Source organism: Microcebus murinus, chromosome 20, assembly GCF_040939455.1.
Source record: "Microcebus murinus isolate Inina chromosome 20, M.murinus_Inina_mat1.0, whole genome shotgun sequence".
Classification (NCBI taxonomy): Eukaryota; Metazoa; Chordata; class Mammalia; order Primates; family Cheirogaleidae; genus Microcebus; species Microcebus murinus.
Window position 1 is genome coordinate 32046989 of NC_134123.1, and position 25449 is coordinate 32072437.

The window sequence follows — 25449 nt, forward strand, 5'->3', positions numbered from 1 at the left end:
GACACATCGTTTCCTAGTATTCGACAGCACAAACAACATGCTGAGGGAGCACAGTCCTGGGACTGACTTGCACCTAAAAGTGGGGTCTACCAGACCACGGCATCAAGTCAGAGGGTCAACTCCAGGAGGAGGCATTTCAGCGTGTAAGGTGGGGACCCCTGGGGGGCTGACACCCTCAAGGTACTAAGGTGCAAGTGGAAAACTATCCCATAAAGCACTGCAGGGGTGGACAAGGCAGGCCCACAGTGTTCCCAGGAAGTGTGGATCTTTCCAGGACTTACCTCTGAGCTTGGCACCTGTCAAGTAGAGTACCAAGAGATGGTCTGCCCCAGAAGAACGCCAGGGGTAGGTGCTCCCCTCACCCGCTCAGTAAAAGAACCTGCATACTGCTCCACTGAACATCTCATTTTGAATCAAACTTAGTTTTGAAGGGTAAATTAGTAGCATAAATAAACCCCAAGCAGCTGAGTTATTAACTTGGTGGAGTTATTTCAATTTTGTCCAGCTAAATATAATTATTTCTGTGTTAGTAGAGTTGATATTAAGCTGTTCTCAATGTCTTCTCCCACTTCTTAAGGCCAAAACCAAAAAATCATCTCACCTAGCACTGAGGAGGACTTGTCATCTTACTACTAGTTAGGACAAGTGGGCAGAAATCCAATTCACCCAAAAAGTGAGTTACTCAGAAATACATTAAAAGAACTGGGAAACACCACCCAGAATCGGCCGGTGCTCTGTGAGTGGCTCTGGACTGGCCAGTGAAGCAGCAGATGTCGAGGGGAAGCACTCCGGTCCTCATGGCAGGGCCAGCACCCAAAGCTCTGGCTCAACCGTGAATCTGAAGGCTGGTCTGCCTTACAAGCTTACAATCCATGCACTTACAAATGCACCCAGGGCTCTTGAACAAATGGATCCATTAGCCACATGAGACTAACAAAGCAAAGCATACCCAGGTTGTCATTCCCCTTGAAGAAAAGCGAGCGATGTTATCTTCAAAGTCAATGCCGCCTACTCCGATCACATCCATCTGATCAGCAGGGTTATTCAGCGTGCTAAATTGAGTCACAAAAAAACAAGGGAAGAGAGACAATTTAAAATGAATAATTCAAATACGATCAAATATCCCAAGAAAAATCTAAGACTTTCGTAGGTTCTTCTGTGAGGAGCCTTGTGCAACTCTGACAGATTGCTGCTCCTCACTGATGTCCTATGAAACACCACGTTCTCTGCCACCTTTGTGTCGTGCTCAAATTATGTCCTCCCACCTGGAAAGTCCTTCCTTTCTCCTCCTCCCTTGTCAACGTTATCACAGTTGGGCCCAGCTCAAGGCTCACTACTCAAGGCTTTGAGGATCTCCCCTTGCCTTGAACTTCACAAAACTTAACATGATTACAATTCACCAGCTAATGACACATTCTTACATCACTTTCTAATTGTTCCTAGTATATCCATCTTGCCTCCCCAACTAGATTTAGATACTTCTCTGGGAAGAAACCATATCCACACATTTGCATCCACTACGGGCAGGAAGTTTTGTAAGCTTTCAATTGAGCGTTTGCAGTGGTGTTCCACCTTCCTCACAGGGACTGTGGGAATGACTACCATTACTCTGTAATCTTGAGCTCGTTAGAGGAAGACATAGGATACAAGGAAAAAGCTGTATACTTCTCTCCAATACCACAAGTGCACTAGATCTGCAAAGAAATTATAATGAAATGAATAATGACAAAAAATATGTTTAAACTATAAAGACGAAGTTGAACTATTTGAAAGTATGGAATAATCAGTTATTAATCTGCATTTCTAAGCTGTATCTATTATAACTCTACTACCAAAAAATGAACTCTTTGACAATTCAATAACTACAGCAGATTCCAAGTGGCTTAGGAGATATTAAATAATAGCAAGAAGCTCTAGCGCATGTGCTTTTAACCAAGGATTCCAAACTATACCGAATCAGCAGTGGCACTGCTTTCTCAGCTCACTGGCCCCGAGTATGCTGTCAAGTGGTCATTCAGAGGATCTAACAAGTGACTTTCTACTGGCTGCTGCTAGAAACTTACAAATGTCCATGAATTCAAGGAGCAGAAGGCAGTACAAAAGTCACTGACAGAAACATTCACTGAAGTTGACCAAAAAATGCCATCTTCCCATCCTCCCTCTACCTGTCAATCCAAATACTTACTGCACTTTAAACCCTTAAAAAATAAGAGAAGGCATCAAGAGAGAAGATCTAGGAAATAAATGACTGTTGGTATTGAAACTGAGGAAGCTACAGTTGCAGACTCACTGGCACCACAAAGTCTAAGAGTGCCAAGAATGTGGGACCCAGAGAAAGAGGGGGAAGGGGTCCAGGGGATGCACGGCTTATTTCCAGAGGTGCTGCTGTGAGCATGTTACTGCCCTGGGACCAGAGCTGGGAGCAGTCCTACTGGACACCCAAGCAGTAAAACACTTGCTGCCACAGACTGGGCTACAAAGATCACGTGCCATTTCCCGTCACTACTAGAGTCCAGGTCTGTGTGAGGCACCATGAGCATACACACAAGGTAGAGATGGGCTTTCCTCTCAAGTTTTTTTCCTCTAATTCACAACTCTTTGATAAGAATATCAAGTGCAACAAAAAGCCACGGGGTTTTCGAAGGGCAACTGGTGTGTGACAAAGCAGTCAGGACAGCATGTGAAAGAGCTGGCAATCCAGACAAGTGTGAAACATGGGATCAGCAGTAGGGACAGGCAGAGGGGACTTGAAACACACAGTTTCTACTGGAGATATGACAGGAAGCCCAGATTTGAGGAAGATGTGCATGGAGTAGTGGAAAGTAACACTGAGCCAAGAGAATTCTAGCGAGAGTTGGCAAACTCTGGCCCGTTTCTGTCGACACAGTTTTGCTGAAATCCAGCCATGCTCACTCGCTGACACACCGCCTATGGCTGCTTTCGCGCAGCAGTGGCAGAGCTGAGTAACTGCGATGGAGACCGTATGGCCCACGAAGCCTAAAATATTTATTATATGACCCTTTACAGAAAAGGTTTGCAATTCCAGGCTAGAATATTGAGGACTTTGAAAACCAAGAAGAAAAATTTGATCTATTAAGCAATAATAATCCATTGTAGATTCTTGAATACAGAACTGCTAGAATACATGTTTTAACAGTAGAAATACAGAATAAAGGAAGAAAAAAGAGCAGCTACCACTCACAGAGCACTGGCACTCTGTCCTTTCCCTCTACTATATAATTTCATCCTCACAGTCACGAGGGCAGGTCCCATGCCTCTGTGACAGAGGAAGCTGAGGCTCAGAGAAGTGAAGCCCCCTCAGCCTGAAAGTGGCAGGTGGGACCTGTCTGTTTCCACATCTGGCTCCAGGCCTGTCCATGCTGGAACAGCTGGGGTGGGCAAAGACTATAGGTAGGAATACAGCCTAGGAAACACTGACAACTTGGGTAACTCTGAATTGACGAGTGCCAGCCTCGAGTGGGAACATCAGAAATGGGAGAAACATTTGAAAGGGAAAACAAGAAAACCTGACAAGATGACTTAATAACTGTTTGTCACCGTACAGCTACAGTTAGAGTATGTCCAGGCCACTTAAATCTATGAATCACAATATGCATCACTGATTCCATGGCAAAATCCAAACCCTGGACCTCTTACGAGGGACAGGATCATTTACCCAACTACTAGGCTGGAACCATGTGACTGCCAACATTCATGTTTTCTGAGCTATATAAACATTAACTTCACAGAATTTAGCCTCATACCGTACCCTGGATGATTTACATGAACTCCGTTAATCCCCAAAACAACTTGCTTTTCCCTGGCAGGCACTGCTAGGATTTCCCAGCAAGACGCGATGAGTGTGCCCACATCATAAACACACATCCACCCCATGTGCACCACAAATGAGCACACTCACGATACAAGAGGGCACACCCCTCTCTCTCCACTGTATCATGGCATGTTGAGCACACACTCTGTAAGTTTCTCTTTTTTTCTTGGTGGTTACCTTAAATCCTTTGTCACAGTACCAAACTACATACATCCTGGGTACTTAATAAAGGACAGTAACAAACATCCTCTACAGAAACCTTTCAGCACAAGAAATTATTTGCATACATTATCTACAGAAAAAAAATTCAGAGCTGCAGGTAGAAAGACAACTGAGATCTCTAACCAGACAAAAGTTGATTGGCTGTGAATGACAAATGTTTTGCATCTCATGCTGTTCAAACTCACCACAGCAGCCTGGTACAAAAGTGTACCTCTAGGCCACCATCCTCCCTGCTGCCCTATCCGATCCCATGTCCACGCCCTAAGCACCATCTGTGTGTCTGATAGGCCCCAGCATTCCTCCCTTGTCTTGGTTTCCTTGTTTGCACTTGATCTTTCCCAGAAAGGAAGGCCCTCACCTCTCTGCCTCTTCACTGCCTGTGCATGTAAATAATGAGTCTCATAAATACAGCAGAACCCATTTCTCTCTAACAGATTTACTTTCCTGACTGATTTTGGGGGGAAAAAATAGAATTAAAATTACTATTACTATTTACAAGCAAAGTTTAAAAAAAAAATTAAATGGAAGACTGACCATGGGCTGACAACTCCTGAAGTAAGTGGTAAGTACTTGGGGGTTCACTATACATTCTATTTTTTGTATGATGAAAACATGCCTAATATAAAGCTTTATACAGATAAACAGATACACACAGGCAGGCACACAGACAGACAATAGCTTTCCAGCACTGGAGGGGAAAACATCCCTAGGCTCATCCCTGCTGAGGCTACTCACCCATAAAGAGGTCCGTCGTTGCCAATGGCAGAAACCATGATCACATTGTTAGCTGTCAACTCCCACACCTATAAAGTCAGAAAGCATTTATTCAATGAGTATAACACTTTTAAACAATCCGCATATAATTGTAAAAAAAAAAAAACAAAAACCCACAACATCTAAAAATAGTCCTAAAAAAGAAGGAATGCCTCCTCAAAATAAAGCACTAGAGACGGAACAGGACCCTGTCCCAAAAATAAAAAAGCACTGGATGATTACAGAGGTGAAGATGTCTGATAAGTGCCACGCCCAGAGAGGACAGCAGCCCAAAGGCAGGACACAGAGCAGATGTTGGCTTTCCTGGCTTCCCAGTCCTTTTCAGGAAAACATGGGGTTACATGTTTAGGTAAGGAAGAGGCAACACGGCCCCAAGTGCTCCTTATGAACACCTATTTCCCAGGCCTCTAACCCACTGAATTTATGACATGTAAGCCATTAAAGTTCATGTTATTAACCATTAGTCCTCACAAAGCTGCCACCACTTGGGAGAAAAAAGCTACCAGCACACTAGAAATGACACAAAGTGGGGCTGCAACAGAGCAGGAGCCGGCATCCAAACACGACGTCCATGTGCAGTGACCTGACTGACCTTGTCGACAAAGGGGTGATCCATGAAGTCAGGACCGCCGATGCTGAGGTTCAGCACGTCAATCTTCTTTAAGATGGCATAGTTGAAGGCATCCAAAAACCAAGACGTATAAGATACCTAGTTAAATTTTAGAACAGCCCTTTTAGTGTTTCAGTAAATGTCTCAAAGTGCTATGACAGTTTTTATTTCTAAGACTCTTAAAAGTATAAGGTATTTCTCTTAATATTCTTTGATTGACTTAGAAAAGGATGTATCCTAAGACACTTCTATTAAGTTAAACACTCCTATATAGTATAATGTTAGGCACTTCCAAGTAGTATGTTCTGTCTAATATTCTTTATTCCTAAACAGCCTGAAGGATAAATGACAGCAATAATAGTTATTTCACAGTATTAGTTCTCTGATGTTCAATTCTTCCTACTTTCCCTACAGAAGTCATATTAGTTTGTAGATCACCTTAAATTTACAGTAGGTAGAGAAGCAATGTAATGATTGAGAATGATGTTTTCAAAAGGCTTTTGAAAGACCACATATTTATATTTGTTTATATATGCAAAAGAAGTTCTAGAAGGAGGTATAAGAAATTAAGAACACCACCACATGGGAGACGTGGGGAAGTAAGGTAAGAATCTGCTACATAAGGACACGGCTGGGAGACTTATCACTACATTGCTTTCTGATACTTTTGAGCTATGTATTACTTATTCAAAAATTAAATTAAAAAAATAACAAATACTAGGCTCCTCCTTTTTCTATCAATAGTTTCCAAATGAAGAGTGAGGAAACAAAGCTTTTAAATTCCCATTACCCATTCCCATTACAAGATGTTAGGTGCGGACCACAAAGGATATTAAAACAGGCCCCACCCTCAAGCTGGCAGGGATCTAAACAGGGAGGCAAATACACAAACATACGATGACTCTACCATGAAAACACAGGACACGGAGGCACAGAGGCCCTGAGAAAGCCTGCAGGTGAAGAAGAAATGGGAAATCACTGTACGTAGTAGCCTCGGAGTAGGGTCTTAGGGTTCAAGTTAGGGCAACAAAGGGAGTGGCAGGAGAAGGACAGGGCCACGTCGAGGACAGAAGGGATGGTAAAGAGACAGTGTAGCACACAAGGGGTGCAAGAAGTAATCAGCATCACTGACATATGCTGCTTTTAAACAAGTGGATATAGTCCCGTGTTTTTACTGATTTTTACATTTCAATACCAATTCCTTAAAAGATTCATGACTCCTCAAAACACCTACCTGATTATTGGTAAAGACCCTGAAAATATGAAGTTCTGCATCTGGAGCAAATCCTTGGCATTCCCTCATACTGGCTATCACACCTGCCACAAATGTGCCATGGCCCAACCCTGTAGCCCGTAAGGGGAAAAAAATTCCATTAAACACAGTTGATGATATAGGCCACAATGCAACACTCCAAACCATCACTTCCACACAGACTCTTTGCTCCAAGTCCTGGATGGAGAATCTCCGCTGCCACTTCACTCAGAACTCACCCGACACGAGCACAGCTTAAAGGGCTAGCCATACCCACTCTCCTCTAGACAAAGAGTTGCTCCTCCACAAGGCATCCTCCCACGATACCCTCCCCACCAAATCTATTTTCCAACATCCTCTGAGATATTCAGAAAAGCATCTGTTATAGCTTTTGTTATAGCTTGTTTCTGTTAAAGCTTTTGTTATAGCTTCTGCTATAATAATAACTAGGGTTTGTCTAAATAACTGTTGGACACAGACTGTGGGATCATTAGCACATAGAGAAACAGACCTAACAGACAGGATGGGGGTGATGTCCTAACTCTGTACATCACCATGTTCTCACCACCACACTGAGACCTACCATCGTCCAGGGTTCGCTCATTGGTCCAGTTGGTTCTCTCCTTCACATTTTTGAAGTGGGGATGCTTCTCACTCAGCCCAGTGTCAAAAACAGCAACTCTTACGTTAGCACCTTTATTCCAAGAAGAAAGAAAGAAACTGTGTTTGGAGAAATCATCTTTTTTGGATTATTACCTGTAAAATACATTCCTTCCTGGGACCCACAGAAAATGACATGTCATTCCGAAGCCTGCCCAGAATGCATCAGGTTAGGTCAGATGCTCTAGGGGTTAGCTGGCTGAGCCAACACTAAGAAAAAAGGACAGTGGGAGAAAGGCCACCATTTGCTGCTAAACGAGATTCGAGGGTAAACAAAATCTCTCTGGACCCTCCTCAACTATCCCCAGGACTCAGGAATGGAACAGCCTGGCCCACTCCTAGAGGGCTCCTCCAGGCTGTGGGATGCCATCTATGACTGATCTTCCCTGGTAATTTACTACATGTCTCCGTCCCCCTATCTCCTTGGAGCAGAGCGTGGCAAACAGGGAAAGGAGAAATTATTCCTATTCCTCACAAGGACAGCAATTTACTCAATGCTGCTCACCTGGGACAACAAACGCTGCAGAGCAGTACTATTAACAACATGTGCGGTTAATTACATTTCAAGGAAAATCATGATAGTGTGCACTTTTCTGTAATGATGAGTCTATTTCAGATACCGGCTAAAAACCATCTGTACCAATGTGAAATATGATTGGCCTGTCAGATAAAGAAATTCTAGAATACATCTAGAAAAAATACAAGATACTTGTATTGTTGAACAACTAACTAATGTAAAGAGGATAATGTCTTTCTGGTATGAAGAGTTATTTACATAACAATACTATGTTAAATAATCAATTACACAGTGATAACTATCAAAATTATTGCTACTTTTTAAAAAAGCACAAATAAAACCAGAAACAATTTGGTTTTGGGAGAATGGTTTTCTAATGATTAGAGAATTTGTTTCGTGAAGCAGTTCTCACTCTAAAAACATAAAACCAAGAGGAGACGAACATTTTAATAAAATGTCAGTCCACCAAGAGTTAAAAATTTTCAGGGTGCTAAGATCAAAGGAGAGGTAAGAGTCTCTAAGACAGGGAGATATGAGAAAAGATACCTAGACATATGTGACAGTCAATTACTTGGTCATTCTGCATACAGGGCACTTAACTCACGTGATAAACTAGTTTTCATGAAACTGCCCCTGTCAAAGTGACCATCTTTGAATTTGATCTTTTTCCCTGAGAAATTACAGACCTTTGCAGTACTGCCAGCCAGCTCAGGCTGTGAGGCAGTGCTGTGTGTGTTTGTGTCAACAGAAGAGAAATGAACACAATCTGCCCCTTCTAACATCAGAAATGGTAACAAAAATAAGACATACATGGTGACAATTACGAAAGCCACAGAAACAGATGCCTGGCATAACAGGAATAGAAGATGAGGGGTCAATGACTACGTCCAGCTCAGCAAACAGTAAGAGGGACGGGCGTGTAAGGCTGCAGAGCATCAGCACTAGGCCCTCCCACAGACGGAATCCCAGGACACCAGACCTGTGATGCTGCCCCAGTGCACAGCACACACCTGTATAGCCCATCTGCCAAAGCACATCTGCCTGCAGTGTCTGCGCAACCTGGCGTGGAATGGCTCTCAGCAACCGCCTACTGGAATGCCTCCCTGTAGCGTGCCAGAAGCCAGAGCCCAGGGAGAGACTGGCTCTTCGCAGGGGACGAGATGACTGCCACTTCTGGCTCCATCGCGTTTCATTGCAGGGCACTATGGAGTCAGCTAGAGACAAGAAAGGTCAGAGCAGAAGAGAAAAAACAAACTACATTACACCTGTGAGGCAAAGCAAACATTCTAAATGCAGTAATGATGATCTCTTGAAATCCTATTTGAAGGAAGTGTGATTTTCTCCCTTTTCTAAAAGAATGTTCTCAATGTAATTATAATTATAGGACATTATTTAACTGTCATATTATTCCCAAATAAGTCTTTATTTGAAAATTTTGAACCAAGGTAAAGCAGAGAGGAAAATAAAGCCAATTGTAATACTAAAACTAAAGAAAAACTTGATTTTTCATCAGTAACTTGTTCTCATTGAACCAGAAAGGGGACAAAAGTTGAAAAAAATGGCCACTAACCAATAATGAAGTTTTAGTTTTACTGGAACTTTTAATAGATTTCTGGGACAGAAAAAAGCCATGTTATCCAACTGAACACATCTCTGGCCAAACAGCAACAGGACCTTTTTCAAACTGTATATTGCTCAATATTCTCAGTATTCTTATCTGCTAGAATTTCACCTTTCAAAATACAAAGGAGTGAGGGATGGGGAATTTCTGATGGTAATGGAATTATTCTATACCTTGATTTTGTTGGTGGGTATGTTTGCCAAAACATGCCAAATTGTACTCCTAAAAGATGAATTTTACTACCTGTAAATCTATTTTTAGAAAATAGAGGAAAAAAGCAAAAGAAATACCACAAGTTTTCCCTTTACCTTCCAAAGTCCATGTTATAATGAAGAACAAATCATATTTCAAATGCGTCTTAAGAAGAAAAATACTACTGCAGTTCTACTTCTAAAGCAAATTCCTACCATTTTTATTCCATCCTTGCCAGGCTACACCCATGCAAGTACAGGGACCGAGAAAAATATACAGTTGTGTCAATTCTATTAAGTAATTATTTGCACAGTTCAACAGAAATTGTTCTGCATTGAAATTGCCATGTTGATTCTGATCTTTAAGTCAACAGCATGAGACAATACTGGAGTTACTAATTGAAGAACAACATTTAGAACAAGGAAGGGATCTATTCTGCTTTGCCTTGAACATAGCAGACTAAACCTGAGGTATTATATTCAGTTCAGGGCTTCACAGTTTAAGAACAATTTAGGAAAACTGTATTCAAAGGACAACAAATAAAATGGTGAGGGGACTTGAAACCATGTCATCTGAGTAACTGCTGAAAGAACTGGAGATTATTAGCTTGAAAAGAAGAAATCGTCAAAGGAAATACCATGTGTATCTGCAAATATCAGGAAGACAGATACCTTCACAGTATCTTTAAATGATGTCTTGTGGAAAACAGGTTAGCTCTGTCTTACGGCCCGTGGGATACAGCCAAATGGATGGGCTCCAGAGCGAGGTATGTTTCAGCCCAAAATAAAGCAAAACCTCTACTAATAATTTTATTACTCACAGCATCCTGAACACTCTGCTCAGCTCTACTCACAGTCATTATTTCTCCTCATCTCCATGAGCACTGTGAAGTAGGCAGTATTGTCTCCATGTTATGGCTGAGAAAACCTGAAAGCTTAAAGATGAAAAGGAACTTCCTGCTTAAGGTCACAGCTAACTCCAACAACAGGCGTGTCAGTATGTGAGTGTCTCCTTACGGGGGTGTCAGGCACGCCCGTGACACACACAGTGGAGATGGTGTAGAAGGCATGCACACCTTCACCGGCCCAGGAGGGTCGGTCTATGACTCTTGTGCTAAAATTAGCTACCTCCATGTCTCCTAAAGCATTCTAGAGCTCTTTAAGATAAATGAAATAAAATAAAAATAAAGTCAAGTAAAATGGCACAACGTATACCACCTTTGGCTAATTATACCAAGTTTGATATGCTTTTATCTTCCTGAATCATTGTGGGGGTATTACTGCTTTTTAAGAAGAAGAATACAGGCCGGGCGCTGTGGCTCACGCCTGTAATCCTAGCTCTTGGAAGGCCGAGGCGGGCGGATTGCTCAAGGTCAGGAGTTCAAAACCAGCCTGAGCAAGAGCGAGACCCCGTCTCTACTATAAATAGAAAGAAATTAATTGACCAACTGATATATATATAAAAAAAAAAACTAGCCGGGCATGGTGGCGCATGCCTGTAGTCCCAGCTACTCGGGAGGCTGAGGCAGAAGGATCACTCGAGCCCAGGAGTTTGAGGTTGCTGTGAGCTAGGCTGACGCCACGGCACTCACTCTAGCCTGGACAACAAAAGTGAGACTCTGTCTCAAAAAAAAAAAAAAAAAAAAAAAAAAGAAGAAGAATACAAAATTATCTAGACTGGCATAAAAGGGTCTGAAGAAGTCACACACCTGAAGTCTACAACTGACTCAAGAATTGTACTATGCAAAATAGTTAACTTTTCCTTGGTGTTGTTTTTCTTATAAAATGCAGCAAAACCTTGGAGGCTCTCAGGCCTAGTATATGAAAGACAAAGGAAGAAGAGTAAAATCTTATTTCTTCTTCCTTTCAATGAAAGAAATGATAGTAAATAATAATAGAACCAGCAATTTATTGGCCTAGTTTATGATAAACAGGAAAAATAATCTTTCCTTTGATAATACATATACTTTGGAAAATATCGTGTAATAAATATGCAATTTATTCTTTGAGGATAAACTTTATCTTGATGAGCCCAATTGTAATGAAGTAGGAAAGACTAAGCCCTCAAGCTGAAAAGCAAAAAACCAGATTCCTTCCAACCTCATACCTGCGCAGCTGATGACTTAAATAAACCCAGCTGAGGCATGACTGTTCATGGTCAGGAGACTTTGAGAAAAACAAAATGAAACCTAAGGAAAAGATGTTTTATAAGAGTGCCTTAAAAATTAAAAACACATACTGAGAGAAGCAAAATGCAAGCAAAAAGAGACACAAAGACATGGTCTTTCCTTTCAGCATGTGAAGAGGGGTCACAGCTTCCAAGTCTAAAGGCTCTGAGAAAAACCTAGATGAAAATCATTCCAACAGAAACATATCACTACCATCCTCTACTGTACACCCTCAGATTTTTTTTCCACCATAATAGCATGATGCCTCTAAAAAAAAAAAAAAAAAATTCTTGCCAGGAAAATGTTCATAATTGGTGAACTAGATGAAAGGACATGGGTATTCACTATACTATTTCTCAATTATTCTGCACTTTGCAATTTTCAAAGTGAAACTAAAGTGATATAAAAACTTGCCTGTGATCACAATACTCACATTCAGCATACTTGAGGGAACGAAAGACTTTCCGTTGGGGTGTTACCCGTTTGATGTTTGGATGATCTTCAAGTGTCAGCAGCCCCGCTTTCTGTTTTTCTTTTATCTGAATCACCTCAAAATCACTAGGGTAGTCACTGGATGGATTGTTTCGAGGTATAATTCTCCAATTGTCTACTTCACTGCTCTTCAGGGCACTGGAAATAAATGAATTCCTAGCTTTGGCTGTAAAGTATCCATTGAAAGCCACAATATATTCTGAAATCAATGACCATAAATAAAAATAAGAATTTATGTACATATATTATAACACAGACTATATTATATCTAACCTAAAATCTGGTAAAAGAAAAACTATATATCTTAAAGTCCACAGTAAAAAAGAACAAAAACCAAAAACACCAGTTCAAATGCCCTGACAGCTGTTTGCAGAGCTTGAGCTAAAGCGACCTATGTGAGCCCCCTAATCACACAGAATACATCACACAAAACCAGGTATGCCTGTGATAGTTTTTTAAAAAGCAAGTATCTGCAGATGCTTAAATACACAGCAAAGAAATGTGTATTTTTTCAAATAGAAAAAAAGAATTCAGAGAACTGAATGCTCAGTTTTATCTTAATGAAAATAACAAAATTCCAGAGTGGATTCCATGAGACTACTTCCTTAGGTATTCACATCTGGTCACTTGAACTTTATAGCATTCACATTCGGCACCTCCAACCCCCCCACCCTCACCAGCTACAATGACATCTGCTCCATGGAATCAAGTTGTAAGTAAATAATTAAGAATGTCAACTTCCTTGTTTCACGTAAGCTAACACTATAGAGAAAACAAACGTAAGCAAAGTTAATATCCATGTGCTATGCACTTGCCCCATTTGAAAATTTATTGTAGAAAAAAGGGACATGTTCTTTGACAAAAGCTAGAGTTTATTATATTAAGTTTGACCAAAAAATAGGGTAGGAGGTCCTAACATTTAAGACAATATCATTACCATATTCCACAACTGTTGATGAGAATTCCACCTTCAAAGTCAGGTGGGAACAGCCAGGGCATGGGGCCTTCTCAAAAGATTTCTTTTCCAGTCTGTCACCCAGATGTTTCTTCCCACAGAGCAAAACCACTAGCAGAAGCAGCCAGATGTTGACAAGCTTCATGGTCACAAGAGAATACGGTCATAAAATTGCATAAATTCAAATCACACTTTTCCTCCTTGATTAAAAGTGAATTTTTGTTTTGGCTAAAAGCTGCAACATTGCTGATCAGCCATCTTACAGTCTTGTCCAACGTAAAAAAAGTTAAACCCCATGGCCTTCAGTGGCTTGGCCTGAAAAGAGGCTTTCATTTCTTTCTCCGCTTCTTCTCCATCTTGGACATGAGGCTTCTCTCACTCAGGCCGAGACGACTGAGTCCTATACTCCATTTGCACCACAAAACCAAAGTCCCACGGAGCTGATCAGTCACTCTGTGAGCCAATCTATGAAACAAAAAACAGCACCCATCCACATCAGTAGCGCACTGACACGGCCAGGTACAATTTACTTATATTTACAGTTTAAGTAAAGAAGGTCAGCCAGGCACAATGGCACACCCCTGGAGTCACAGATACTTGGGAAGCTGAGGTGGAAAGACTGCTCTGAGCCCAGGAGTTGAGTCCAGCCTGGGCAACATAGTGAAACACAGTCTCTAAAAAAGTAAAACAAAAATCAATCAAGAGGGTCAAAAAGATAACCCAGTTATAAGACAAATGAATGTGTAATACAACCATAAAACGTCTTATTGTTTCATTTTTATTTACTCATTCTTCACTGCTTTCAGGAAAAAATAATGTTTTAAGGCATCTTCAAAAGTAAAAATGGATAAAATGAGAAAAGTGGAAAAAACCAAGGATAACAAAATAACACCAGGCATATTAAGCATGTTGTCCCTGAGCATCCAAGCAGCCAAAAAGAAGAGGGAATCATGACCCTTTGCTTATGATCCTTTACTCTGCTTCTGTTTCCCAGTCTGTATTTTCCTACCACTTGCAACTCTTCATCTCCAGGACATTTCCCAATCAGCACTTCACTTCCCACAAATTTCACCAACTTTTCAGACAAACTCTTGGTATACACCCTTACTTTCTGCTGTAAAATTAACACCCAAGAACAAACTAATTTCCATATAAGTTGATTTGTTCTTAGGTGTTAATTTATATTTAATACCTTCTTTAAGGGACACTGTGCTTTAAAATTACCCAGATTTTAAAACATTTTCTGCCAATTCTATGAAAATAGCATAGAAGGGTTTTTATTGTCATTAGATTTATTTTATCTGAAGCCTCAAACTTAAAAAAAAATTAACCTGCTAAATCTGTTACAAAACCAGATTATCTCTTTACTGGAAGTGACAGGCGAAGACAGTTTGTGGGAGAAGCTACTACTAAAGAAAAATGTTATCTGAGTATTATATTACACAAGGGCATAGCTATCTTACAAATTATCTGAACTGTAAGAAACACTGTCATTCTTCACAATGGAACAACAGAGCAGCAGTAAAAAATAATGCTGGTTGCAGCATGCCCAGAAAACTCAGCTGTACAGATCACACCTGAGACATAAGTACTCCAGCAAGCTGGGATGGACAAGTTAAACAAGATAGGCCTTGTGCTGCTCCTTGTTTTTGGAAAGAAAACACCTAGGAAAAGGAGTCAGCCATCTTTCAAGAGATGTATCCCAAGGTGTTAAACTCATTCTTCTGGTAGAAACTGGTGCTTTATAGCAACAAAGAGTTTTTGGTTTCTGGAACTATCCATCTGTGCTTCTACAAACATGAAAACATGGATAAAATACTATGAAGGGTTACAGTATCTAAAGAACTTTTAAAGATTTATGAAACAGGACTTTCACTGCTGTAACAACGAACAATCACGAAAAATAAGCCTATCTCTAGAACTCACACCGGAGACTAAGGTTAGTGGGAATAGAACTCAATGAATGAAATTTTTAAAATTATGTCCATCTCAATGAACTTCAACCACAAGAGCAAAGACTTTAAAAACAAAGACCAAAACAGAAAGACCAGAGAGAAAGAGCAGAGGGCACCTAAAGCTACTCTTAACATATTTTACCACAATCTACATAGGAGTGAGCCCTGATATTTTAGTTTGTTTATGCTTGACACTCTCAGCAATGGGGTATCACAGAATATAATCACATGAAGCATATACCTAGCTTAATTAAAAATTACTGGTCAAAGAAAATAAAGCTGGTGATAACAGTTCTCATGTTATAGTAAATGAACGTATATTTAAAAGACTTAAATACGTCTGCCAATTAAGGCAAGGTTTAAAAAAAAAAATCTCTTAGATCTCTTCTGCCTCAATCTAAAGAATCTATGAAATATTTGAGCTGCATAAAATCCATATATTAGTGAGCAATACTAGTGAGAAAATCTTAGCCCTAACTGGTAAATCAACTTTAATTAAACCTGTTTCAAAATAATTCACTCACAAGTAAAGACAGTGAACTTAATAGTATAATGTAGCCTATGCAGAAGAGATAGTTGATACTCTTACAACTTAGGCACAAGCCTGACTTTAGAAAGAAAGACACAGAAAGAGAGGATTTGGAGTTTTTAATGAAAAAAATCCCTAAGGTAATCAGTTCTCCTCCAAATACAAAAGTAAATTTTAGGTTTCTGGAAAACAGGATACTGAAAAGGTAGTATCATAGGATTTTAATTTACTCATTAAATCACGCAATTTTATAGAATGTTTACCAAGTTAAGACGCTGCCAGGTGCCGCAGAGCAAATACATATTATTAGTAAGTCAGGGACACGGCCCTGCAGGTGTGATCCAGCAGAGGAGGCCAACCACAAGAACTACTGAACAAAATGCAGGAAAGGAAAATGCCAAAGGAGAGGCACATGTAAAGCACCAAGGTTGTTGAACTGGTATAGAGAGTTTTTTCTGGGGAGTAAAGAGGAGGCTTCTGTTGATTAGGTGGCACCGCAGCTGGCTCTCACAAAATCAGAGCTGGGCAGGGCTAGAAGTATGAACATAAGGAGAGAGGCGAGGAGCATCTGAGCAAAGCAACATTAGAGACACCGGGAAACACAAGGATGTGCACAAGGCAGCACATCACCCAGTAAAAGGAGGCAATGAGATGTCCATCTACAGAGGCTGAAAGATAGACAGAAGCAGAAATAAATAAATGTGTGTATATGCATACATGTATACATACATTTTCCAGTTCTGTACACTGAAAGGACATGGCAATGGTGACATCCCAATAGCGGGGAGCCCACCTAGTACCCACAACTGGTTTTCTAAATACCATTCTCCACTAAAACAAACCAGGCTCCTTGGAGAAAGTAGTTCCAGGCTAGGCAGGGTGAGAACAATTTGAGTCTGGAATATCTTGTTATACCAGTAAGGAAGCACTCAAAGAACGATGGGGAAGTGTCCAATGGACACAGAAGCCAGTCTGGAAGTACCACTCCTAGCCAAATCTGGGACAATCTGAGTATCAAAATAAATAAGGAAACTAATGAAACTAACCCACTGAATAAAACAGGAAAACAGGAGTGACACAAATAAAGTTTGAAGAATGAGATATGTACATAGCCTCAAGATGCCTCACAATGGAAAACCATACTTATTTACAAAGGAGGATAGAGTCACTTTAGAGCAGGGAAGCTTCACCAAGTCATCCAAGTTAACCAGGGAGGGGACAAATGCACCCAGGTCTCTTGGAGCAGTTGCACTAAGAGCCAAGCTTCACTTCTGTGAGGGACCTGCCAAAGATGCACACCTTGAATCAAATCACAGGAAACATCACACCAACTCAAACTGCGGGACATTCTACAAAGCAACTGGCCAAAATTTTCGTAAGTACCAAGATAATGAAAGCCAAGAAATGACTGAGATACTGCTCCAGATTGAAGGAGACTCAAGACAGTACAACTCATGATTCCGAACTGGATCCACTGCTGTAATGCCACAGTCTGGAACAACTGGCAGAACCTGAATAGGCCTGCCCGTGGCTTGGACAGTGGCGATGTATCTAGACTAATTTCCCGATTTTGACAGCTGTGCTGTGATTATGTAAGAAGGTCACTGCTTGAAGGAAATGCCCACTGAAGTATCAAGGAATAACGGCGTATTAGGTCTGCAACTTACTCTCAAATGGTTCAGAGAAAAAAGGTTTCATACTGTTCTTATCACGTATTAGGTTCAGACTATTTCCAAAATAGGTAGAAAAAATAAATTATTTAGCCTCAGTTGCCAGCAATGCACTAGGCTGAGGGGTATTCAAATTTTAGAAGTGGTTGGGGGTGGGGATTATAAGCCTCTTACATTAGACTTTGTCAGAACTGACCACTGTGTCCATAACCAGGCTACACATCACATCAGACAGGCTTACACCCATCACCTGTTACACAGAATGGCATCCAAATATCCCAATGGATGGGACTGATATCATTAAAGTGAAATTAAAAGTAGATCTCTAAGGAATTGAGAGAATTCCTAAAAAGATTCATGGTAAAGTAAATTTCTATTAAAATTAACCTCAGTTTTCTATGATTTGTATTATACAAATCAAGCAACATTTTGACAGAAAAAAATTGAGGCACCCACTACATAATACAAATCATGTTTAAGAAGTCAACAAACCCAATATAAGTGCTCAACATATGTTGCTGATGAATACAAAAACACTACACCCTTTTAAAATGGCAATTTGCCAATATGTATTAAAGCCCTTAAAAATGGACATAAAATACTTTTGCTCTAATAAATCCAGTAATAACAAAATCTAACATAAACATTTATGTGAAGGTGCTAGCATAAGTAATTTGTATGTATTAACTCATTTAATCTTCACAACCACCTTTTATTACCCCCATTTTCAAATAAGAAAACTGAGTCCAAGAATAGCTAAGCAATTTGCCTAGGGCTACAGCCAGTGAGAGGGAAAACTGGGCTGGGAACTGAGGTGGTCTAGCTGCGCTCTTTAGACATAGGTGGCCTGCTTTTCTAAAATCTCCCTCAGCAATCTGACCCACAAAGTGTGAATCTGAAGGCTCAAAATGAATTCTGTCAGAGGATATACACTGCAAGATTATAACTGGGAGAATCAGAAACCATCTAAATGTGCATGAGATTGGCTAAACATTAATAATTACTGTTCATCTATACTACGGAACACTATGCAGCATCTTCACCCTATATTCCTACGGTAGGCTGAATAATGATCTCCCCAAAGATATCCATATCCTAATCCCCAGAACCTGTGAATGTTACTTTATACACAAAAGTATACAGGCCAAAAGCACTTCTTCGCAGGTGTTAAGGGCCAGGTGTAATCACAAGGGTCTCTACAAGAGAGAGGCAGGAGATCAACAGTGGGTAACAAGTGATGATGGAAGCAATAGGCTGAAGTAATTTGAGGAAGTCACAAGGCAAGGACTGCAGGTGGCTTCTAGAAACTGAAAAAGAGAAGGAAACAGATACTCTCAAAGCCTCCAAAAGGAACCAGCCCTGAAGACACCTTGACTTTAGCCCAATGAAACTGATTTTGGACTTCTGACCTCTAGAACTGTAAGATACCGGTAGTAAATTCGTGTTGTTTTAAGCCACTGTTTGTGGTCATTTGTTACAGCAGCAATAGGAATATGGTAAAATCCTAATAAAATATTAAATAAAATGGTTCATGCAGAGTGTGAATCAAATTTTTGTTTTTAAAAATGTGCAGCGATGGGTGTGGACACTTCTTTTCTGAGCCTTCACCAACAATGGGAACATTTTATTATTGTCAATTTGATAAGTGAAAATTATTTCTCCTTGTTTTACTCTATATCTCTTTGGTTATCACTGTCACTTGACATTGTTTTAAATGTTCTTTAAGCATTTGAACTTATTTGTGTGATGTCGGTTTATGAATTTTGCCAAAATTTTTCTGTTTGGATGTTTATTCATTTTTCTTAGAGATATATAACACTTTTCATATCATTAATTGTATTAGTCACCATTAATGATATATTAATACAAGAACTTTTCCTCCCCAAAATGTGCCTATATATATATATGAAAATAAGTACTGAAAAATGCTGAAAAATGCACACTGAAAACACTGAAAAATGCACACTCAGTGATTCAATCTTTTAGTAGTATGATTACAGAAAGTTATTTTCTGCTTTGTTCTATTTTATTTATATTTTTACAAGGAGCACATGTTATCTTTGCAATTAGATAAAACATTAAATACTTTAATAAACCTTTTAAAAATTTTTTAAAGAAAAAAAATCACATTTTCCGGTAATAGTGGCACAAAAATTCAAGTATGTTAGATTTAATTTTATTTGTAAATATAATAGAGCTTAAAAGGGATCTCCCAGAAATTGTTCTCATAAATCTGTCTACAGTTACCTTCCAGCCTAAGGAAAAGATATCCTTTGAAAATATTACTTTTAGCTAGTTCATTCTGAAAAGGCTTATTATCATTTGGAATATTACTTAAGCCTATTGGAGCTGTTCCTAGATCCACTAAGTGTTGACTGGATTTAATTTCTATAAATTCTTTATGTAGAAGACCCAGTTATCTTTCCATACAAAGGCACAGCCTTAAAAGATGGCATTTCCATACCTATAGATTTTCCATGAGTATGATTACACCTCTAAAACAGATGTAATAAAAAAATATTTGACATCAAATACTAAATGGAAAACACAGTTCAAATCATATGTACTGAGAACAAGATTTAATGAAATGTATGTGTAAAACGAAGACAAAGTAGAGGAAATGTATTACTTGGACAAGCAAGTGGTCTAGCAGACAACTAATATTCCTTGCAGCTCTGAGAGTTTCCTACTTATAATCTGCATAATAAAATACCTCAAAGATTATACTTCTGGGTGTAACTAAAATACACTGGAAATTATTTCTCTGAAAATAATTAAAGAACATAATTCAGGTGAGAGGAAATAACTTGTATCACACAATAATCATCTAATGATGCACCTATGCCTTTTTAATAAACTAGTTTACTAAAATAGCTCCAAAGAAGACTGAATTGTGTTTAGACTATGAAAGGATACTATCCAGTTCAATTAAAAGTTGGCTGAAAATTACCACTTTCGAAACTAATTGCATACTTGGCTGTATTACCATTGTTTAACAGGCTAACAATTAAGCAATGCCTGACTGCACTATCTTTAAATAAAGGTGTATTCTTAAGCCTGGCTGAACCATTTCTTCTGTCCATCAGTTGGTCTTACAATCATAAAAAAAAAAAAATTCAGCCCAATGTGTCAATAGCCAGGTTAGGAAACCCTGGTCTGCGGTGTTTTGTTTTGTTTTGTTTTTAACCAAACCAGATCACACACCTTTACTAGCCTCAAAATGTAACAAACAGGGTAAGAAATCCTCCCTGTTCCACCCCATCCAAGGGAAGCATTTAGTAAGCCCCCCAAATCTGTGGTGTCCTCATTGCCAACTATTTCGCACATGCCTCTATTGTCTCCTTTTAGTCTTCCCTTATCCTTTAGTCATCCAGGATTAACTGGCCGCATGAGGCACCTCCAAACTCCGCACCTTTCTCATTCTACTCTAAATTCATTTCTTCATGCAGATTTCTGCTGCATTCATGGGAGCAACGTGCAGTTTACCCTAGCCTTCAGGCGTCCTAGTTCTTGTTATTCTAATTATTTGTGGCACTTCCTGTGGCTGCCACATAAATAAGAAGACAGCAGGCAAGAACCATCTACCACTAGACTGGCAGAAAATAATACAGAATCAAAGAACATATGAATTTGAAGGGAATGTTAAAAACCTCTCGACTAGAAGAGATCTCACTTCATCCCCAAGTGCGTCAGAGGTTCTCTAAGCACTGCATGAAAATGTCCCTTTTTACATAGATACGCCCAACTCCATTATATGAGATCCCTGGGGAGTGCAGTAGAAACCTAATGGGCAAAAGCCTGGCTCAAGCCCCAGTTCCTAATCTTGATAAACAGCTCTTCTGTCATCTGCATTATATACTGGAGCATAAAATAAAATTTTATTTGCAAAAAGCATTCTGCGTGAATGGTTATACAAAATGTCATACATCTATACAATAGAATATTACTCAGCTATAAAAAGGAATGAAATACTGATTCATGCTACAACATGGGTAAAAACCTTGAAAACATTAATAACTGAAAGAAGCCAGAAACAAAAGGCTGTGTATCCTATGATTCCATCTAAATATCTGAAATACTGAGAAAAAGCAAATCTAGGGAGACAAAGTAGATGAGCAGTAGCCTGGAGTTGGAGTTAAAAATGAGTATTGACTGCAATGGGCAACAGGGGTCTTCTTGGGGTGATGGAAACATTCTAAAAATGATTGTGGTGATGACAATTACCTGGTCATTCTAAAAATGATTGTGGTGATGCATTAACCCTGTAAATTTAGTAAAAAAAAAAAAAAAACAAACACAAACCCCATTGTATAGTACACTTAAAACAGGTGAATTTTACAGTATGTAAATTCTACCTCAATGAAGCTCCTACATAAGAAAATAAAGAGGGGCCGGGCGTGGTGGCTCTCGCCTGTAATCCCAGCACTCTGGGAGGCCGAGGGGGGCGGATTGCTCCAGGTCAGGAGTTCGAAACCAGCCTGAGCAAGAGCGAGACCCCGTCTCTACTATAAATAGAAAGAAATTAATTGGGCAACTAATATATATAGAAAAAACTAGCCGGGCATGGAGGCACATGCCTGTAGTCCCAGCTACTCGGGTGGCTGAGGCAGGAGGATCGCTTGAGCCGAGGAGTGTGAGGTTGCTGTGAGCTAGGCTGACGCCACGGCACTCACTCTAGCCTGGGCAACAAAGCGAGATTCTGTCTCAAAAAAAAAAAAACAAGAAAATAAAGAGGGTTCTGCAAATTAAAAAAACAAAATTGGGATGAATGACTGCTCTTCTCCAAGCCCTTTATATATATCAACTGAGACCCAGAAGTTAGAGAGGCTTACTAATAATATAGCTAAGACAAAAAGGCTAGTCTCCAGAATTGAACTCTGAGGTCCCATTCCACTTTAAGTCATTTGGAAGTGTCATTTAGAACCTAAAGAAAATGTAAATATTTAATTTGCGCAGATTAACAGGTCAAGATAGTCAGGGAATCTACCCTGACAGGTCTTAATAAAAATGTTAACGATCTATAGCAGTCTTAGGTGGCACAACCACGCCAAGACCTTAAGACCCTAACAGATTTAAAAGGCATTCTGGTGCTGAGAGTTCACCAAACACTATCACGTGCCCACCTTGCCCACAGACTTCTTAAACTGCATTTAAAAAAAAAAAGAAAAAAAGTCACTGGCGCAGTATGCACAGACTGAGATACGGCAGAGAAGTGAGGTCACCTAAATCTGACACCGGGACCTCCCTGGAAGCACACCTAGTCTGTCTGGAGGCTCGGGGCCGGAGCCGGGCATGTTACTTCACTCCGCTAACGTTGGTGTCACGTAAAGAAAATAAGGACACTGAGCAAGCCGCCGACCCGTGCCGCCCCGCAGAGAGGGCCCGCAGGACGCACACCCCGCGAGCCGCGGCGGCGGCGGCTGTCGCGCGAGGTCCGAGAACGCACTGCCACAGAGCCCGGCGCGCCGACGCCTACCTGGGCCGCGGGGCCCGCCCGCAGGTGCCAGGCCCCGCGACGCCCGCCGCCCGGTCGCAGCGCGGACCCCAGCACCCGGCCGCGGCCGCGCAGCCCCCCGCCTGGCGCGGGCCTCGGGCACAAGCGGCCCACCTGAGCGCGCGGACGGCCGCGGCCCGGCAGGTGGCAGGGGCGGCAGCCTCGGGGGCGCCCGAGCGCGCGGGCGGCTGACGTACCTGGGCCGCCTCAAGCCCCGGTCCGGCGGGCCCGAGATAACGGCGCCTCAGCAGCGAACACGCCTCGGCTCTCCATTCGGGGCTGTTTACTCCCAACTCTCGCGAGACCGCGCGACGGGGCCAAGGAGGACCACGGCGGGGAGCGCCGGCTCCGCCGCCCCTGCGTGCCCTGCGTGCCCCGCGCCTGCGTGCGCGCTCTGGACGCCGAAGACCGCGGGCCGGGGCAGGGAGGACGGACGGAGGTCTCGCGACATTTCCGGCCCCGGGCACGGAGCGGAAGGGAGCGCGGCCAACATGCCGGAACATGGTGTGAGGCGGTGGGGATGGGCCGATTTAACGCGCGGGCTTGGAATTCGCCGGGCTTTGAGGCTGGAAGCTCGGAAAATAAGCACGGGCCTGAAGGCGGCTGAGCTGGGCTAGGTTCTAGAAAGGACGACGCCGGCGGAAAGCCCCGCCCCCACTCACATTTTGCCTTAAACGTGTTGAAAGCTCGTTTCTCCGGTGCAGGTGTCCGCGTCCGAGTCAGGCTCGTGGTTCTTGCAACCTGGGGCGGCTCGCAGTCCACACCCCTCGCGTACTCGGGACAGCTCTGTCTTACCAATGTGGCAGCGAAGGTGCCCGGTGGGGGCTCGAATCCTGAGCAGATTGACTCGACCTGACGTGAGAACCCCCAAATCCCATCCCCACGACCTTCTAAACCCCTCACGGCCTCGGCTTGACCCTTGACAGGGCCTCCCGATAGCCCAGCGCACACCTGCCGCCGGGGGTACCTGTGCCTTGGGAAACAGGGAGAATTTCTGTAATGCTAAATGTTTGCCCTTCTGAAGAAACAAGGATGAACGTGCCAAAACTCTGAAAAGTTTACATCCCAAAATATATATGGGTGACTCAGATACTAGAATCTCAAGTTGTTTCCAGTCTAAATGTTGAGCCGGCCCACACTTGGTACTGGGCAAAACTGAGGCGCTGAAAGCATTTTTCTAGGTAATGCTAGTGGGCAATGATGTGCTATCGTCAGAATTGTTTTGTATCTTTTCTGAACTTTCCACCGCACCATAGTAATGCTGAATGGCACCAATGACAAGAAATCAGTGTTTTATCTCCCCTTTAACATGATTTTACAAAATTGATTTGACATAATGGATAAATACAGGATTGCAATGACCATATCACACTGCAGACATCTACTTTGTAATTTTGAGCAAGTTGTTTAATCAGCTTCCTCACCCCAAAGAAAGGAATACTGACACTTAAAGGATGAGGGTTAAATGAAACACACACATAATGTGCTTGGTTCACATTAAGATTCAATAAATGGACCAGGCGCGGTGGCTCACGCCTGTAATCCTGCCACTCTGGGAGGCCCAGGCAGGCGGATGGTTTGAGCTCAAGAGTTCCAGACCAGCCTGAGCAAGAGCGAGACCCCATCCCTACTAAAAATAAAAAGAAATTAATTGGCCAACTAAAAATATATTGAAAAAATGAGCTGGGCATGGTGGCGAATGCCTGTAGTCCCAGCTACTTGCAAGGCTGAGGCAGGAGGATCACTTGAGCCCAGGAGTTTGAGGTTGCTGTGAGCTAGGCTGACACCACGGTACAGCCAGGGCAGAGTAAGACTCTGTCTCAAAAAAATAAATAAAAATTACAAAAACGATTCAATAAATGATGGTGGATTCGTAGGTCCTTTCCTGTCTCATATCTCATGATTTTATTAAATTTTTCAGAGAATTCTTGACTTTTTGCATTTACAAATCTTCATAATGAGGAACTTTCTTTGCCGACACATAATGCATTTGATCTTGTGTCATTCTGTTCTAACTTTGGGTAAATTAATCTTGTTCAGGGTCTTTTTAACAGCCCCGTAGTCACTATGCCACTGAACACACAGCCCTACTGTTAGGAACCAGGGTAGACTAGTGAATTGCAAACACCATTGTCATGTGACAGTGAAGCCCCAAAGCAGGGAAGAGAATAATATTGCCAGTTCCTGAGAATGCCTATGATTGAAGGGGGCTGGGCACAGGGGAGAGAGAAGTCACTTGGAGATTCAAAGGCGGAGCTACGGGATCCTGGTCTACCACCAGTGGTTTTTCTACCACTCTGGGCTCTAAAATAACTTCTAAACTCATGCACATATACTGAATAAAGCACTTGCAATTCCATAAGGTAAATCTTTATTCAAATGAAATGTTATTTTAAAGAATAACAGCCGCTGGTGCAGGCACCAGGTGATCTGGGGAAAGCCTCCCTGGAGTTGTGGCTCCTGGGGTCAGGACAGCTGATCAGCCAGTAAAAGAGATCCCAGAGGTC

At 41.5% G+C, this 25449-nt stretch overlaps 1 protein-coding gene across 1 annotated transcript in view; it reads right to left on the reverse strand.

Annotated features, from left to right (window-relative positions):
- MBTPS1 (membrane bound transcription factor peptidase, site 1) overlaps window positions 1-23338 on the reverse strand; it is a 54031-nt gene extending 30693 nt beyond the window's left edge. Inside the window, exons 1-9 of the mRNA XM_012738465.2 lie at window positions 23140-23338; window positions 13277-13759; window positions 12281-12538; window positions 8878-9081; window positions 7274-7384; window positions 6673-6782; window positions 5421-5537; window positions 4790-4857; window positions 950-1052 (exon numbers count right to left, since the gene is read on the reverse strand). Of these exons, the coding sequence (XP_012593919.1) occupies window positions 950-1052; window positions 4790-4857; window positions 5421-5537; window positions 6673-6782; window positions 7274-7384; window positions 8878-9081; window positions 12281-12538; window positions 13277-13439 (1134 nt within the window). The 5' untranslated portion in view covers window positions 13440-13759; window positions 23140-23338. The remainder of the gene's footprint in view (window positions 1-949; window positions 1053-4789; window positions 4858-5420; window positions 5538-6672; window positions 6783-7273; window positions 7385-8877; window positions 9082-12280; window positions 12539-13276; window positions 13760-23139) is intronic.
- Window positions 23339-25449: the final 2111 nt, after the last annotated feature.